Raw genomic sequence first — 18,357 nt, 5'->3', positions numbered from 1 at the left:
CCACGGGAGAAAGTCCCAAAACCATAAATAATACGGGATTGTGAAACAAGTGTGACATTAGTGAGATAAAGAAGAAGCAGGGGTATACTCTAGGCACACAGCGAGCACACTGCGAACGTCTATCTAAACAGAGAAATCCGTTGCTGTGCAGACTTTGTTGCAGATAATAGCATGTTGATGATGATGCACAACAACTGTGTTTGTATTTAAAGCAATGCATGGATCTGGAAAGGTTAGATGAAGGTGCAGCACACAGCTCAGCCCAGTGGACCAGCCCAGTGGTCCTGCGTCTCCCACCGGTTGTGAAACACACCGGCTTTGTTAGGTGACCACAGCAGCACGATCTGAAAGTCCACATTAAAGTCGATGTGTTTTTGGTTCATTAAGATCTGCTCTTACACCTGCCATGATTGGAAGTCACCACAAGTCAATAAAAGCTTGGTTAGATTATATGTTCTTATTCTTATTCTTCTTGTTGAGTTTATTGGCGATTGGCAAACAGCTTTCTGGTGTGCATTACAGCCACCTCACCAACTAGTGAGGAGTGTGGGTCAAAATGGCCATTTCCCAAAGATGCTTATATTTATGTATCTATATATCTATACGTATACTGTTAATTTACAAATACTAAATCCTCCTAATTATTCCTGTTATTAATAAATATTTAAATAAATATTGATAACATTTATTTTTTGACTTTTTCTGCAGAATATCTATTCTATCATATATATTTAACTTTCTCCTTATTAAGATCTCTAACCAAATTCCTTCTTTCTTCTTCATATTTCTTACACTACATCACTACATGTTCTGCTGTTCCATCTTGTCCACAATATTCACATTTTCCCGACATATGTTTCCCTGTTTTGAATAGTGTTTTATTTAAAGATCCAAATCTAAGTCTTGAAATAACTGTTTCCTTCTGCTATCCTCATTTCTCCGACTTTCCGTTGAATCCTATAAAACCATCTTCCTCTCCTTTCTTCTGCCCATTGTTTTTGCCACCTTTCCTTCATTCTTTGTTTAATGATACTTTTAATTTCTGTCTTATTTAAGTTAATTATCATATCAATAGTTATATATTTAGATGCTTTCTTAGCAATCTTTTCTGCAATTTCATTTCTATTAATCCCTATATGTGCTGGTACCCAAATAAATGTAACACCAATACCCATCATTTGAATTTGATATAGAATTTGCTGTATTTCAATTAATATGTCTAATCTACTTTGTGAAAAGTGATTTTGTATACTAATTAAAGCTGAACTCGAATCTGAACATATAATTGAAAGTATTATTGATAGTAATGGTCTTACTTCCCCTATCCATTGTAACGCTAATAATAGTGCTTAGATTATATGTTAAATTAACTTGCCATACATATATGCCGCGCTCCCTCCCCTCCACCCCCTCCAACGAAAATCTTGAATTCAAGAAGCGGGGCGTGTTCCCTCCCGCCCGGCGGGCCAGCCTCTCTGTACTTTCCTCTCCCCGGCTCTGTCACTTCATTGGTCGGCGGCTCTGTTGAATGAAGCGCCGCAGAGACGAGCGAACAGCAGCGGGCAGGAGGAAGCAGCGTGGGCCGCTGCAGCTGCAGGGATCGACCGAGCCACAGTCAGGCAACGCCACCAGGGGAGCGCGCTGCGGTGGAGCCGCCGGGGAGGGACGTCGACGACCGCTTATCTGTCGAGCAGAGGCTCTCCAGAGGAGAGTGAATGAGGTTGATGCTGCTTTGCTGCACCTGGAAGGACGAACGCATGGGAGAGGAGGAAGGTGAGGCGCTGTCTGCGTTTAAAACGCAGAGGATGCTGCAGCCAGTGGCAGTAAAGGCGCAGCTCTGTAATTGTGTTTCTTATATCCACGGCTCAGACGTGGACGTGTCAGCGTTATGTCTGCAGGCGGGCTGTATGTTGTTGGGTGCTGCCTCTGAACTGAAGCCATGTTTTCCTCCGGTTGCTGCATCCATCATGCTTGTGTGCAGTGAAGACGCTCACACCAAGCGTCCCTCTGCATGTGCAACCATAAACATGCTTGTTTATTGATCAGAATAGAACAAGAACCACAACACCGTAAGAAAAAGCTAAATTCTTAGGTCTAAATCTGATAAAGAACTGCGATCATACATAATTTCTAATTATAAGGAGGGGGGGGAGTGCTTTCTTGCTAAAAGTTAGAGCTAATGACATGTTTAACTAATGTTTTAGTTAGATATTGTAGATTTTTTGACAGTAAGAATCAGTGTAATGTCATCATCTCCTGCCTCCTGTTTGCATCCTTTAGTTAGATCTGTCATGTTCTATGTGTGGAACAATACAGGTTTTGTATGTGGTTTGCATTTGCATTGAAATGACTCTGCAAGACGTTATCGCTGAGGAATGAGTTACCAGAGCTTCACCTATGCAGGTCATGCCGTGTGTGTGGAAACGACGAGGGTGTGTCTCTGTTTGCTTTTGCCAGGCCGTCTCAGAAATACGGGGAAGAAGGAAAACCAACGAGTGTTGCAAACATATATCGCCTCCAATATTCATATCTGTTGATGCTTTGCAACTAAGCTCCGTCTCGCCTTCAGGATGCGACGTTTTCAAAGAGATGGATGTCTTCTGTCTGCAGCCGCTGCCAATTTCTCCTCCGCAGTGAACGATGCATCACAGATTGACCCATTCTCACACACCCAAATTATTATTATTATATATTTTTTTTGCTTCTTTTTCCTGAGATCAAAGTTTTTCTCCTAGCGAGAAGGACTCTGCTTTAATCTGTGGGCTATCAAACGGCGCTGTGCAGACGGCCTTTATCGTCGAGGTCTTGTTAATGTATGCACGTGTTGCTTTGTTGTCCAGGTAGGCAACTTTCAAAGAAAACTGTGCTGTGCAACCTTAGCATCCTGGTCTTTAATAATACATCAGTGATCACATTAATGCTACTTAACCCACATTAGCTGATGTGGTCAGCCAAAAAATAAAAGCTCTTAAAACAAATGGAAAACTTGGAAGCAAAAATGATTTGTTAATCTGGTGATGACCAACAAAGTTTTTTTTTTCTTTGACAGGGCAGTCTATTACTTTGACTCCTGGTGAAATTTGATTGGTGAAAATGCCGTTTTCTGTTTCAATTAAGCTCACTGCCGCCGTTAGGGAACATCCACCAAAGGTCTACTGATGATTATTCTCAACATTGATTCTGAAACCTTATGGAAACTAACAGAGAATCACTTTGTTTAGCACATCCAATAAGTAAATATAGCCCACATTTTAAATCATTGCATCTCTAGTTACCCTTAGATAACTTCTGTTAAATATTTTCTGAAGATTGGTTCCCTAAAGGTTCTTGCAAGGTTAGCAGCAGTTTTCAAAATGTAGGTTTAAGAGAATCTTACCTAAACTCATCCCTGGCAGCTACTTTCTAGTGTCCCAATGTCTCTTTACTGAAACCGTCTGGAAATGTTCTGTAATGGTTCCCTAAAGGTTAATTACAACTTCCACAATGTAACCTTTTTAACCAAAGTTCCCTGAAGGACACCATTCATGAGGTAATCTTTAGAAAGCCTTCGGGGGTCGTTCCCTAAAGCTTTCTTGAAGGTTAGCTTTAATTGTACCCTTCCCCTAAAGCTTTTAGGATGTAATCTGCAGTGCACCTGGTGAGACAGTTCCTTAAATGTTCCCCGCAGAATAACTATATTCACATTTAAGTGTCCTTTCTAGGATGTTCCTTAAAAGTTGCCTTAAAGCCACTGATACCTTTTTATAATGTGACATTCAGAGAACTGTCATTTCTTAAAGTTTCAATGAAGGCTAGTTATGAGTTTTACAATGACGCCTTTAGAGAACCGTATGAAACGTTCACTGCAGGTTCTAGTTTAAACATTGACGCTGACACATTTTTGGACACTACTAAATGTTCCTTAACGGTTCTCCACAACCTGAAGGTTCTCGTCACGTCTCAGAATGTAATCTTTAGAGAACCCCCAATGAACATTTCCCTGAAGGTTCCCTGAAAGTTTTGTGCAATAACAGTACACAAAACTGTTATTGCACAAAACAGCAATAACAGCGACCAGTCGATCTTCTCCAGATGTCCCTCAAATGTTAAGAACCTTTAAAATCCAACCTGGGGAGAACCTTTGCGGCCCATTCGGTAATTCTTCCCTGACGGGTAAATGCAAACCTGATAGAGCAGCCGTTTGGAAACTACCAAGGAATCTTTGCTAAAGGTTCCTTTTAAAATGTTCTAAATGTAACATTTAGAACACCTTTTAGAGAAGGTTCCTGCAAAAGTGCAACTTTCATAATGTAATCTTGAAAGAACCAGCAGGGAACTTTCCCCAAAGGTTCCCCTGAAAGTAAGTTTGAAACGATTGATCACAGTGTGACCTTCTTGGATATGTCAGGGAATGTCCTCTAAAGGCTCCTTAAATCAAAATTTTGGAGAACCTCCAAAGGTTCTCTCAAGGTTTCTTTAAGGGTTTTTAACAAATATTAGACACTAACATTGAAATAAGCTGCAGGAGATGTTCCCTAAAGCTTCCCTGAAACTCTACTAACTGGTTTCATGTAGATTCTTATAGATCAAAGTAAACACTGGAACAGAAAGTTTGAATATTAAGGAAATTAAAACCTGACAGCATTGTTTGTGTTCTTGCAACACGACTGAACTCTGAAGCTAAATATTACTCTAACGTTTCCAGCTTATAACCAGTTTAGCCAGAAGTCCGACCGGCAACAGAACACTGGCTGTTATGTTCATGCATTGAGATGCAGTGATGTCAGAGGAGCCGTTTGCCGTGTGTTCGATTCCCTTCCCCGGATGAATCATAAACCAGCTGAGGCGGTTTGCATAGAGAGACAGATAACGGCGTCACGCAAAACACAGACACAAACACAACCTTGTTGGATCTGCCGAGGCTCATGGCAAATGTCACATCCGCGTGGGTTTGATCCCGTTTCCCACGTGTCTTTGCAGCTGGAGGAAGTCTGCCCGAGTGCGCGGGATGCAAGGAGAGGATCTACGATGAGCAGTACCTCCAGGCCCTCAACGCCGACTGGCACACCGTCTGCTTCAGGTAGAAAACGAACCTCAGAGCAGCGCATGCAGCGATGTCCCCAGCATTGGTTCTGGTTGCTATCCATTAGTTATTATAGGAAATACCCTTTTAGCTGCTCAATGCAATGCTTTTCTTATCTTGACGTTTGGCCTCGGACTGAAAAATGACCCTTGGAGATTGAACCAGAGCACCAACAGTGACTGTAACACTGTTTTCACTTATTTCTGTCCTAAAGCAAAGGACAGGGTCTCCTTGCTAAATGAGCTCACATGCCTAAAGCTGCAACATATTTATCACGATACTATAAAGGTTTGACAGCATATTAATCAGGGAGGCATTGGTGATTGTTTGCTCCTACTTCCTTTTTGTTTGCTGCCCATGGGTTTTATGTAGCTGGATAGAAAAATACCCAACATTTTCAATCTTCTGGTGCTAATTTTTAGAGCCATAAAAGCATTAAAGTAGTTATTTTACTGCTACATAAAATCATATTAATGTTCACAAATCCATTCATTAGCTAGTCAAACTTCCTTTCCACAGAGCTGTGTTCATTAACCTCTATAGCACAACAGGAGGATCTATGTGGGTTTCTCAGGATTTATTTGAAATGAATGCAAAGAATAACGACACAATATAAAAAAAAAACTACAAGAGCTGGGAATACTAAAATAGTGAGTTACTAATCAGTCAACTAATGTTTAATCACTGCTGATCAACAGAAAACAAACATGAAACATAATTTGGATCTACAAACTACTTCTACTGACCAGAATAAGGAACTCTCCATGGTGCAAATATTAAATCACTAAAATCTAATAATTACCAGGAGATTACGGGTTTCACTGGATTCCAAAGTAAAAAGATTTTACGGGCTGATTCTGAAGCCTGATGCCAAATGTTTGTCTAAAACGAAGAGTGGAGCCAGATTTGGACTTGGGGAAACGTTTCTTTCTGACTCTCAGCTCGCCTGACGGCACAGTCGGCTTTTTGAACCAACAGAACCGCGTTGTTAATGTGAAGGAATGCAACTTTAAATACCTCACCGGGAGAACACGACGTCTTCGAGAACTTTGCATAAACTCTACCTGTGACAGATGAGACTTAGGATGCTGAAGAACAGAACGGCTAACATGGCAAAACTCAGGGTATACCGGGTGATCATCTCCTCTCCTCGGTCCGGATGGGCAGCTTACTGGGACAGTGGAGTCCGGCCTAGTTAAATTATTTTTTTTCTTTTGGCATCAGAGTCCGTCTGGCTCCACCTCATCAAAAGTAACAGCAATCTATCACTTCAGCCATAATCCTCATGGCTCATCTTTCTACACGTATCTTCCCTCCTTCAGTCTGTAGCATGTCATCACTTTAGTGAATAAAACTCGGCATCCACGTTCAAATTTTGACACACTAACCCATCATTAATTGCATTTATATTTGTCAAATGAAATGATGAACTTCAATGAAACAGGGTTTTCCAGGCGTGTCTAGAAGTAAACGTTCACATGCAGGCCTTCAATTAAACATCAAGGTTAAAGGTCTTTATTGCTGTTTGCATGTGAATGAAATTTGCACCTCAGGCCCCTGTAGCATGCATAAATGCACTGGCAAATGCAAACTTGGCGAGGGTCAGCTTGCTTTGACTAAGCCTATGGTTCTACTGTACTATTTGGAGTTCTTGTAAAAAGACGGCTATTTAGGTTTTAAGTTCACATCTGAGGTGTGTGTGCCGGGTTGCACCCATATATTTACACCCTACCTCACCATGAAACTATTAAATGAAGATAAAAAGAACAAAAATGTGCAAATTAATCAAAACCCATATCCATACTTTAAAGGAGCAATAAGCGAAAATTCATTGTTTTTTAGATAAGGAACAAAAAAAAATAGTGATGTGCAGAGCTAAAGGTATCTTTTTAGACGGAATAATGGTTAAACGTCACACAGCATCTCTCTGTGTTGTTCTCCAGTCTGTTGTTTACAAAGCCAGGCTGGCCTTGCGTGCATACAGCATTGTAAAGTTATGAGTTTGCTGTGAATTTATGGCGCCAGATGAGAAGGGGAAGGGAAATGGGTGCCGGGGTGCAGCACCCACTGCGTGAAGGTAGAGAGGGGCGTGGCTTGTCACGCGGCTCGTTTTGGTCTACAGACAGTACTCAACATCACTTATTGCTCCTTTTAAAGTTATATACTGACATTTTCTTCCTAGGCTGTAATCCCTTAGAGCCGTAAAACCCTTCGCTCCAACTCGGCACTTTTTTTTTCTTTTTATTATTCAGCGATGGATGACTATGCAAACTTTTGCAGCCTCACCCTGTTACAGCCTTTCAGGCGTCTCTTTAGCTCTTCTGTATTTCTGTGTTCTCCCCTCCCTGACCATTAACGTTTTAATGGTGTAAACGCTGCCAGTCTGAGTTCGGTTCAGGTTCTCCCAGAGTTGAAGCACTCTGCCATCACGTTGACTGCTTGCTCTCTGGTTGGTTTGCTAAAACAGACGTAATTGTCTCTTTAACAAGGTTGCAACAGCCTTATCTTCCTGATAAATTTTAGACGAGTTTTGACTTGCATGCGTTACTGAGAACAGGTCCGGTTTGGATGGCTGAGGCTCTATCCACAGCTCCTTCCTGGTATAAACTCCTGCTGCTCTGGTGAAATTCATGGAACAACCTTAAATAATTATTTGTTTTACTTTGTATTCATGTTTTCTTTTGCAAAATTACTGTTAAAAACAAGCACAGTGCTGATTGCATCTGATTATATTAGTCTTTGTTTAGGCTTTTATCAGATTGTTGTGAAGCCTTAAGCCATTTTCACTGTGTTTTCTTCTTTCTGTGTCTATGCAAGGATTGTGTTGAAAATCTTCAGGATTTGGAGCTGTTTGTTTAGTGATGGCCGAGTGATATAAATAGAAATGGCATATTTTTATTATAGCGTCTGGATTTCTTTCCATGTTGACATTTTGGAGTTTTAGGAACCATATAAAGTGTAATCGACAATGCAAGCTACCCTAATCTAACCCCATGAGTGCCGTATTAGATAGAACCAATAAAAAGAAAACTTGTTGACTCAAACTTAATCATTGTGATAAGAGACGGCTAAGGCTCATCTAAAAACAAAAATAAAGGTAAATGTCTGAATTTGCTGCAGATTTGAACTTGTTAATTCTGAGAACGCCTCAGCGCAGCTTGGAGGAATGTTGTTATGGCTCCTGTCAGTCATCCTAATGATCCGCAGTCGTTTCAGCAGCAGCGGGCCTCCACAAGGATGCAGGAAGCTGACGTGATGTTTGAACGAGTCCTGACACTGACGCCTCTTGGAACCGAGTTACAGGCTGGTGTTCCACCCAGGCTGCCTGGAAGCGCAGATTATAATCAAAGTGCATCCAAATTCAGTATTTGTGCAGTTTCAGGATTGAAATGCTGGTAAATTGTGCAAGAGAGAGACTTTGAGTCACCTTGAATGAATTCTAGCAACATTTTTAAATTTTCTTTCTGCTTAACTGATCTGAAAACAACTTAAGCTAAAACACCTTAAATACCTAAGAGTTGAATTATTGAAGCTCTTATTAAACCACTTCTTAACTATCTTTAGGTATTCATCTGTTTCCTGCTTTATTTTTTACCATATCTGTGTAATACAGATGTGCAGTTTGTACCGTCCCTACAGGCCAGCAGGCCGTAAATCTAAGATTTTCAGCCAAAGGATTGTAGATTTCACTGCCCACGCGATCTCGCACCATGTTAATTTTTATTCATCTCCACGTGTTTGTAAAATCCACACATAACCATTTGTTATTATCTGCGTTTTTTTTTTTTTTTTTTACTTGCTGCTGAGCCTCAGTTGGTTTTAATTTTTAAATTATTCAGCAGAACACTGATGCTCTGCACAAAAATGAAAAAAGCACCTCCGGTACACAATTGATTTTCAGTGTTTTTATTTAAACAGGTTAGCTTGTTTGCCCGATTAAGGGCTTCTAGGTGTCTGTATGCACAAGCTGCTCCGACATCGTGAAAAATTGTGTCCTCCAGTTATTAGGGTTTTTAGCTCATCCTCACAGGAGGTGATGATGTCTACTTAGAAGAGGATCAGGGGGGAAAAGAGCCAAAAAGAACCAATAAAGTGGTTTCTCAGCAGAATACCAATGCGGCGTTTCTGTTCCTGCTCCTGGTCTACACAGAGAAAACTGCAGCTCTTTCCTCACTATATTTCTCAATATGTTGTTATTCACCTGTGTGTTTTGGCCCCACCCTCTGACCAGGACGCTCTGGGTTGTCTCTGCCGGCGCGTACAGCCGACACAGAAACTAAAATCTGAGCTGTATCTGTCTGAAGAGGATGATGTAGAAATATCTCCTATGTGGGGAAAAAAACGGGCCAAATATCAGAAAACTCTCAAAGTTTAAGATTGGAAAAATGTAGGATTTCAAAATAACTGATAAAATCTGAAAAGGTATTGCGAGACAAGTGTTTATCTCTATGTGATCATAGCGTGCATTGATTTCTTACTTTTTAGGTACTAAAAAGTAAGTACTTTTTTGCTAAATCCTGGAACCAGCAGCAGTGATCATGCATTTCTAAAATAAATCTCAAGTTGAGGTAAAACATCACGTAAAAATAAATGATAATTTACTCGTAGACTTCTATATAATCTTAATTTTGCTGGCACAGGAGTCGCCCCCTGTTGGTCAGTGAGTAAAATGCAGCTTTGACCAGAATCAGAAGCAACGCCCATTATTTATATCCACTTTCTAATCGGTAGCCTGTATTTTCACTGCAAAAACAGAACTAGAAACATGGACCGCGGAACCGGTAGGGCCGGTAGGGCCGCGGCCCTACCTACTTTTGATGATCAAGTCCTCCCCCGCGCTTGTCGGCCGCGCTTGTCTCTTCACCCCCCCCCCACTCCGCGAAAAGCGTGTCTCTCCCCGCTGCGCGGCCCCCCCCCCCCCCCCCCCCCCCCCCCGCTTGGCCGCGTTTGCCTTACAACCCCCCCCCCCCCCCCCCCCCCCCCCCCGCTCGGCCACTAGTCTGATGAGCCCGACCAATGTAAGATGCGTTCCGCGGTCCATGACTAGAAATAAGTAAAATGTTGTTAAAATTAGTGTATTTGTCCTTGATTTGAGCAGGTAAATAAGACTATTTGCCAATGGAATAAGATTTTTGCACTTAAAATAGGAACAATTCATCTCCATCTTATTTGAAGTGCAGGATGTCTAATTATCTTATTTTAGGAGTCAAAATACTCATTCCATTGGCAGATAATCCATTTTACCTACTCAAATCAAGGATAAATACACTAACTTTAAGAACATTTTACTTATTTTTAGATCAATTTTTGCAGTGATAGAAAATCCAGTTATACATATGCATGTTTGACCTGTAAAGGGAGACAACTGTTTAAAATCTGTAGTGGTGCCTTTTTAAAAAAACAGAAAAAGCTTTACAAGATTAGATAAAGTCTGCGGTTGACACAGAAGACTTGTTGCCAGAGTTTTTTATCATGTGTAAGTGTAGGATGTGGAGCCTTGACTCTTACTGTAACTTAAAGCGTTTCCTTTTCAGGAGGCTTTTATCTGCTGCCACTAGATGTTACAGTAGAGCCGCGGCCGTTTCCTGACTCCCCTCCGTGTTTCCTGTCTCGCACGCTGCTCTTCATTGATTGGGTTAATGCCCAGCTGGCTCATATGTGTCTGTGCTTGTTTAGCTGTGCTCATCCGAGCCGATTGATCACCGGCGTGGCTGCCGCCGCAGCCGCCGGCGGGTGGAAAGCTCACAGCTCCATGCGTCATTAATGATTTCCTCCCACCGGAAGTCTGAATGGGGAAACCTGAGGAGGGTATCTGTGCGCCGGTCAGAGTCTTTAAAGGCTTTGCGGTCCGTGTGTGGGGCACGCTCAGATCCATCAGGACGGCTCATTGTGGCATGTCTCTGTGCAGCACTTTCCCCACATGTTTTCATTTGAATATTCAAGGCGAAAGTGAATACGCATCTTTGCATTAAACCGCAGCAACAATGTGAAGCTGTTTCCACGACGGAATGCTTGTCAGAGCAGAGGGAAGTGTACTTCCCGTGAAATGGTGAAGGCGTTTCAGTAAACATGGCATGATTGGATGCTGGTGAGGGTTGCAGGCTTGTGCTTTAGATACCAGCGCTGCAAGGATCTGTGGGTGCAGAGGAAAGGAAGTAAAAGGAGAGACGGTGGTAGGTCTGCAAAGTGAAAGTACCCAGAGACGGCTGAGAACTGTCCCCTGGGTGGAAAACATAAAAAGTTCCTCTGGAAATAGCCCCAGTGTTGGTCAGGCATCGTGGGAAAATGGAGCTGAGCTCCCGCTGCTAAATATTTCCCTATTTTCTGCCCTCTGTTTGAGCTGAACGTCGAAACTGTTGCATCTTTAAATGAATGCCCCGGGGAAAACTGTGATTGTTATTGAGATGTATATGACCAGACTGAAAAAAGTGGTCCTCCATCAGTAAGGAAAAGTCATTGATTGTAACGTACTCCTGCTTTGTTGCGGTTCGGTCTCGGAGTTTGACGTTTATCGACGACCTCTCAGTGGAGCCGGGCCCTGAGACAGAAACCGAGGCGCAGTTTTAATAAGAGATGAATGCAGGGCGTCCGTGACCAGAAAAATATTCAGCAGATCAAATTAGATCAACGATTACAAGCTTATACCTTTTTGGGTTTAGGCTTTTATATTTGCTCTTTGCATATTTTATGTTAAACATGTTTCATTTTGACGTTTTGTTTTGTTTTCCTACAAAGTAATAGAGCTGACTGAACTTTCTCCAAAGACTGCTGATTTCATGTTCTTGTGATAGTTTTTGTAGTTTGTCTCCTTAGCAAGTAGTGTTTTTGTTACAGTTGTACCTATTTCTTATGCATTTATCGTCGTGTTTGTTCAGAATGGCCAAAAATGTAAACAAAAGCGGTGTGTTAAGTTTAGCTCCACCATGCTTGTGCATTTTAACCAAACCCACAGAGGGAAGACTTGTTCAGGACTTCTGATAACGAAGGATGCTCAGAGTCATTTGACGTTGGTTCTGATCCGAATACAATATCTGAATCTAAATATTTGCGTGAACTGATTATTTTTCCTATCTAGAACCCGGTAAGGGGGGGCGGCCCTCATTAACATGGTGCTGCTTGTGTAGGGGGCCGGTACGGTGGGTTTCCCGTTGGCAGCCTTGGCTTCTCAGGGATGAAACTGGCTTCGAGCCGAGGGGACTAAGCTGGGCTCTGGTGGGAACCGCTGCCTCGGGTAAGTTCACCAGGCTGACGGACCAACCTGATATCAGTGCAACATGGTCAGCCAGCTGGTGCTGATAATAAGTGTTTATATTAGAATAAGAGTCTAAGAAGGAGAAGAGGAGGAACCGGAGAAAGCTGTGGGAAAAAAAAGGAAATCAGACCTTTGGTCACACTTTTCCTTCGTCTTTTGGTCGGGAGAGTTTAAAGCGGCAGCCGGTGCGTCCGTCACACCGAACGCCCACAGATCACTGACTCAAACCCCCCCGACCAGAGATTTTCTCACTGTTCCTTCACGATGAAATATTCAGTCTAAGACAGCAGGCGTGAACCCGGCTTACCAGCAGCGTCTCCTCTATGAAGGCTCCAAAACTTGAAAGAAGAAAAAAAACATTTAGGGAATTAAAAACTATGTTTACTGGCCTCCACCGTTCAGTCAGAAAGCGACGGGCTATTATGTCATAAATTTCTGCCTATTGGACTCTGCATCGATCACAGCATCCTGCCGGGTGTAATGTCATCCACTTGTGTTTACCGTCTCTTGAGAGGTATTATTTAGTGTTTCTACTGTAGCCTGCAGAGCGCTGAGCCTGCTTTTAACCCTAAAACAGGATGCAGTAGGCCCAAACCAGAAGTTTGGTTCAAAAACTCTCTAAATTCTGCAATTCAGTGAGTTTAGGATTTGGATGTCAGAGTGGGTTTCAGGCTAATAGCTCGTCTTTGCCTTTTAATATGTATTTCAGAGGATTAATTTGAAGAAGCTGGTGACAAATGCTTTATAAACTTTATACATTTCAAAAAGTACTGCAAAAATATCATCTGTCCTCCCAGCGGCTGTCTCTTAGAGATGACAAACTTCCAGATGTAATAACCTTCTTGTGATTCATTATGTTTTTGTAAAATAAAAAAAGTTAAAGTTGATTATTTCTGGTACATAATGTTGTCTAAATTGTTAGCTATTAGTATTAAAACCAATTCTGATTTTCATACACCTTCTGTTGCATTACTCATAAAACGCATCTGTTCTGTTTGTCGTAGTAAATCGATTTTTCCTGAAAGCGTGCTCTACTTTGTGAAAACGTAAGCAGTGCTGCAGTCTCTCTGCAGCAGTCTGCAGGCTTCTATCTTTTCCTCCATCATAAAACTACATCTGCTACCATGAAAATCTCCACTTGAGGACCGGAAAGTTCTACTATTTATCACTTTAAATACCGGTTACTGTCTCTCTTTTGCACATTCATTGTATATATTCAGTGCAACCATTCCTGGTAAAATACATTTGGGCACAGCTGTTTTTCCCCAAGGACAAGCTGACACCAAAGACTGTAATCTGCCATCCTGTGCTATGCAACATATATGACTTGCAAATGAAAAACATGCATATTTGGTCACTTCTCAGGAGAAACGTGTCCGTCTTTGTGATCCGCTAAAGTTGTCTCCACTGACTGGCAACATGAAGAGCTGCAGTGACTCAGCAGCTGCAGGAAAACTCTGCCTGGTAACAGAGTCTGCAGGACACGATGGAGACGAATCCTGAGTTACTTATTGAGTTCAAAGTTGCATCTTGATGCATCGTATTAAAGGATGTTTGGTGACGGTGATGAGGCGGGGCTGTGGTGGAGTCGCTGTGGATGCCACAAAGTCACAGCAGCAACAAAGGGCAGGGGAGGCTTAGTAGCAGCGCTCCAATCAGGCATTTGCTGGCCAATACCTGCACCCTGTCGTCTGTAAGAGACTTTAACTTGCATGCTCTAGTTTGTGTCAATGAAAAACAAAACTGATGCAGGTTGCAATTTTGAATCCAACAGAACATAAAAAAGTGTACAGGAACAACCTCGTCAAAGCATGCGTCTCAAACCTCCATCTGATTTTTACCATTTTTGCAAACTGCATTCAGAGTCCCCTATTTGGTAAATGGCGTTTCCCTGTGTGTACTTTAACATGATTATCATGAGCGCTGTTCACTGCTGTCATTATAAAGAGGTTGGATTACACAGTGAAGGCCTCAGAGGTTGATTAGAGAACTAGTTAAGAAACGGCATCATGAAGAGCAAGGAACACAGCGGACCGGTCAGGGAGACGGGTATAGAGGAGTCTAAGGCGGAGATGAGCTATAAAACAATATTTCTTCTCATGAGGCTCTTTTCCAGCCATCACCAAAACTGACAGGCCATGCAAGGACATCCTTAGTCAGACAAGCAGCCAGGAGACCCATGGTAGCCTTGAGGGAGCTGCAGGGATCCCCAGCTCAGGTGTTGCCGTGATTTATTTTATAGCTGCAATGAAATGGCTTCGATCAAAGCTTATATTCAATTTACGCTGCAAAAAGGGAAAAAGTAAGTAAAATCTTCTTTCAATGGTTGTATTTGTCTTTGATCTCCCAGGGAATGAGCATTACTACCCCTACAATAAGATAGACTGCACTTGAAATAGGATGATGGAGATGAGTTGTTCCTATTTTAAGTGCAAAAATCTTATTCCTCTGGCAGATCATTTAAATTTGCCTGCTCAAATTAAGGATAAATACACTCATTTCAAGAAAATGCAACTTTTTTTTTTTTTTTTTTTTTTTTTTTTTTTTTTTTTTTTTTTTTTTTTTTGCAGCATAAATTGTATATAAGCTTTGATTGAAGCCATTTCATTGCACTCCGTCAACTACTAACAATTCTGCACGGTAATGCACTGACGTTTGTGACTGAGGGGGACAAAATCTAAAGAAACGAAAGCGATACACAAGCTCTACACCAGCTGACTTCAGTGCGTCAGTGACGACAGGCCAGGGTTTGTGGCCGCTGAGATTTCATTAGTAAGGTCGCACTTCACGTGCGAGAGACCGAGAAGCTGCTGCCTCACTTCGCCTCATCTTTTAGAAAGGCTAGCGGTCCTGTGAAGAGGCTGATATATCCGATTACCCAGGGGGCCGTGGGAGGCTTTAGCAGCTGATGGAGTGCTGGGAAATTTGATTGGTGATGGCAAAATAAATTGACACGTCCAGGAAAACGGGCCGGGTCCTCACCGGGCTTAGAGAGATGTGGTGAAGCCAGTACCGTCACAGGGTCAGGTCCTCTCCCACGAGGACGGAAACGTCAGATAAAGAAGCGTGACCTCCCCCCCCCCCCTTTCGATTCAGCTGCACCGAGAGAGGAAGTAGAGGAAGGGAGGGACTGAGCACAGGGAGAGACGGCGACACTGATGCCTCTGACAGCCCAACGAGCTGAACATCAGAGCCGCCGACATGAATCTGTCTCCGATCCGTCAAACCCAGAGCTTCGCTCCCCGGAGCGGTGCGTCAGTAGAGAGCCGGCGCAGAGGGAAGCAGCCTATCCTGTAAGCAAAGAGCCAGTTTTTAACCTGAAAGATGAATTTAAACTCAACTCAGGCGCATCTGCTTTTATGTTTTCAGTCTCAGGGGTTTCTTACAAACTTTGGGGCTATAACTTTAGTAGTCAGATACAACAAAATGTCCAGTTTTTAACTATTTTGTTGTTTTTAATCCACCAAATGATTGTAGAAGGTGCAAAAGTGCATTATTTAGTTAACTTTTGGTGTCCTTGAAACTATTAAAAATTACAAATCAAAGTGCTGGATTACCATTGCAGGTAAAAGGACCTGAGGCCTCCAATACATTGTTAGATTTTAGCTTTTTATCATCAAATATTCCTTATTTTCCTTATTTTATCACAAATATTCCTTATTAACCAAACTGAACGTAGAACGATAACATCCATCTTTCTCTAGCCAACAGTTTGCCTCCACAGGTATTTAATTAAATAGAAAAGCAAAAAACTGTATGTTTTTCAGCGAATGTCGAGGGTGGTTCAGTCCAGTCGTGTTTCACTTCCTCCAGGTTGTTTCAGTTTCTGATATTGACTTATTTTAATTTAAACAGAATCTGCATTATTTTAATTATCTTCATTTTAGGATTTTCCAGAGGCATGAAGTAGTTGAAATATGCTAATTTCTCTCTATGCTATGTCTTACTTCTCCAAACCCAGAACACTCATCAATCCGCCGCCTCCGTCACGCTTCTTTATCTCGGGATGCAAAAAAAACCCCGAGTTTGTTTTGGCTTCCCTCTTTTTCTTTTTCTTTTGCTGCGTACGACCTTGAATAAAAGCCTGTCGTTCAACATGTGACTCACGTCTCGTGTGTGTGGTCTGGTGCGTGTTGTTGCCGTCTGAGACCGCTTCAGCCCCGTCTCTGTCATCAATCAGTGTCATCATGTGAGTGAGCCACATTTGCCTTCACCACAATGTCTTGGATCTCATCCGGTTAACCCAGATTATCACAAAAACTCTTATCTTGTCCAATGAGACATTTGCCAAACATAGATGTGAAAAAAAAAGAAAAAAAAAAAACGTGCAATGTTTTTATCTATACATATATTATTTATTTATTTTGTTTGTTTTATATATATATATATATATATATATATATATATATATATATATATATATATATATATATATATATATATATATATATATATATATATATATATATATATAATTTTTTTATTTTTTTCAGAATTCAGGCCACAGGTCAAAAATATGATCTCTGTTGCGGAAATGTTCCCCATCGACTGCGAAATTTAAATATTGATGTTTGCTTAAATCAGTTTTTAGTAGTATTTCTCCCATTTTTCTTTTCATTTTTTTACACATTTTCTGTTTGTCTAGCCACAAAAAACAAAGAGGAGAATAATTTACAATTATTTATATTTCTGCCATAAATGGAAAATGTACATTTTAGATGTTTTTTTTTTCCTTTATATCTTTTACGTTTGTGTTAATCTGCCTGCTTCCATTTGGCTTTCACTTTGCTGCTGGTGTAACTGAGATTTCCCACTTTGGGACAGTGAAGGATGTTTATTTTCTTTTAATTTACTGTAAAAAGAGAAAGAGCTTTTTGCTTTTTTGTGAAGGTGTCAAATGATTTTGAGCCTTCCTTTCTCTTCTTCTTATAATCCACATAGTTTTCTGTGAGATCAGAATTTATTGCCTATAAAGTCTGCCTCTATAAGTTCTGTAAGCACGATACTTTTAGACGGAGCTTAATTATACGGCTCCCTCCACATTTAGTGAAATCCCTGCAAAATATGTCAAAACCTAGAAAATAAGTTAATAATAATAATCTTTTATTGCAGTTTTATGCTAAAACAAAACAGAAAAGTCCAACCTTTTTATTTTGAGTACATTTGATCAGTGGGGGAAAAAAAGTTGAGAAATAACTGTTTTCCAGATCTGTGGTGTCTGATTGTAATATTATTCTTATAGATTAAATAAATCTACTTGAAGGATTTTTCTGATACTCTTGGACCTTTTAATTGTAATTATAGGACTTTGTGTCTTTGGAGTGTAAATAGGATGTGAAACAGGCCCGTTGGCACCGGCCTCGAGGCTGGATGAGGACCTTCATATATTTAACTGGACAGTCACTATTGGAGAACTGCAGCAGTGAGTTCAGAGTGAGGTTATGCTACCATAACACAAAACTAATTCACACTGCTAAAAAAAACTCAAGGATGACTTTTTAATCAAGTCAGTTAAACGTCTAGAATATTGATCTGGTCAGTTCGGTTCCCTCAGGGTTAATCGCTGTCAGCCGAAGAGGTGAACTAGAGGAGCAATGATGAGACGACCATTAAAGCAGGAATGGGTTTGCAGGTGGAGGCCACAGACATTTTTTCCCCCATCTCATTTAGTTACACAACCTTTCAGTACCTTTTGCATTTGACCAGGGTCAGTGTCACTACTAGTAGCATGAGGCGATACATGGACCATACAGAGGTCGCACATGCAGTCCAGCTCCACCAGGATGGCACATCAATACGAGCCGTTGCCAAAACGTTTGCTGTGTCGTCTCAAGAGCACTGAGGACATTCCAGGAGACAGCCAGGTACTCTTGTACCCCGTTTACACTACATTTTTTTAACCGAGCCGAGACCAGTCCGAGCTCGGTAACCGAGATAACTCTTGTGTATAAATGGTCAGCAGACTGAACCGGACCGCGCTAAACATAACCGGACCGCGCTAACTGCAGACCAGTTCCTGAGTTGTCTCGGACTGTTTTTTTTA

The 18,357-nt window shown here is 41.4% G+C and overlaps 1 protein-coding gene across 2 annotated transcripts in view; it reads left to right on the top strand.

Annotated features, from left to right (window-relative positions):
• The first annotated feature begins 1,480 nt into the window (after positions 1–1,480).
• limk1a (LIM domain kinase 1a) overlaps positions 1,481–18,357 on the top strand; it is a 64,255-nt gene continuing 47,378 nt past the window's right edge. The window contains exons 1-2 of one of the 2 annotated variants that reach the window (XM_036150307.1): positions 1,481–1,773; positions 4,960–5,059. In XM_036150307.1, coding sequence (XP_036006200.1) covers positions 1,716–1,773; positions 4,960–5,059 — 158 coding nt within the window. In that variant the 5' untranslated portion in view covers positions 1,481–1,715. Of the gene's footprint in view, positions 1,774–4,959; positions 5,060–15,513; positions 15,608–18,357 lie in introns of those variants that run through there. The other variant, XM_036150308.1, reaches the window with a different exon arrangement.

This window comes from Fundulus heteroclitus, chromosome 18 (genome assembly GCF_011125445.2).
Source record: "Fundulus heteroclitus isolate FHET01 chromosome 18, MU-UCD_Fhet_4.1, whole genome shotgun sequence".
Lineage (NCBI taxonomy): Eukaryota > Metazoa > Chordata > Actinopteri > Cyprinodontiformes > Fundulidae > Fundulus > Fundulus heteroclitus.
The sequence above is the reverse complement of the archived record's forward strand: the minus strand, read 5'-3'. Positions and strand labels throughout refer to the sequence as shown.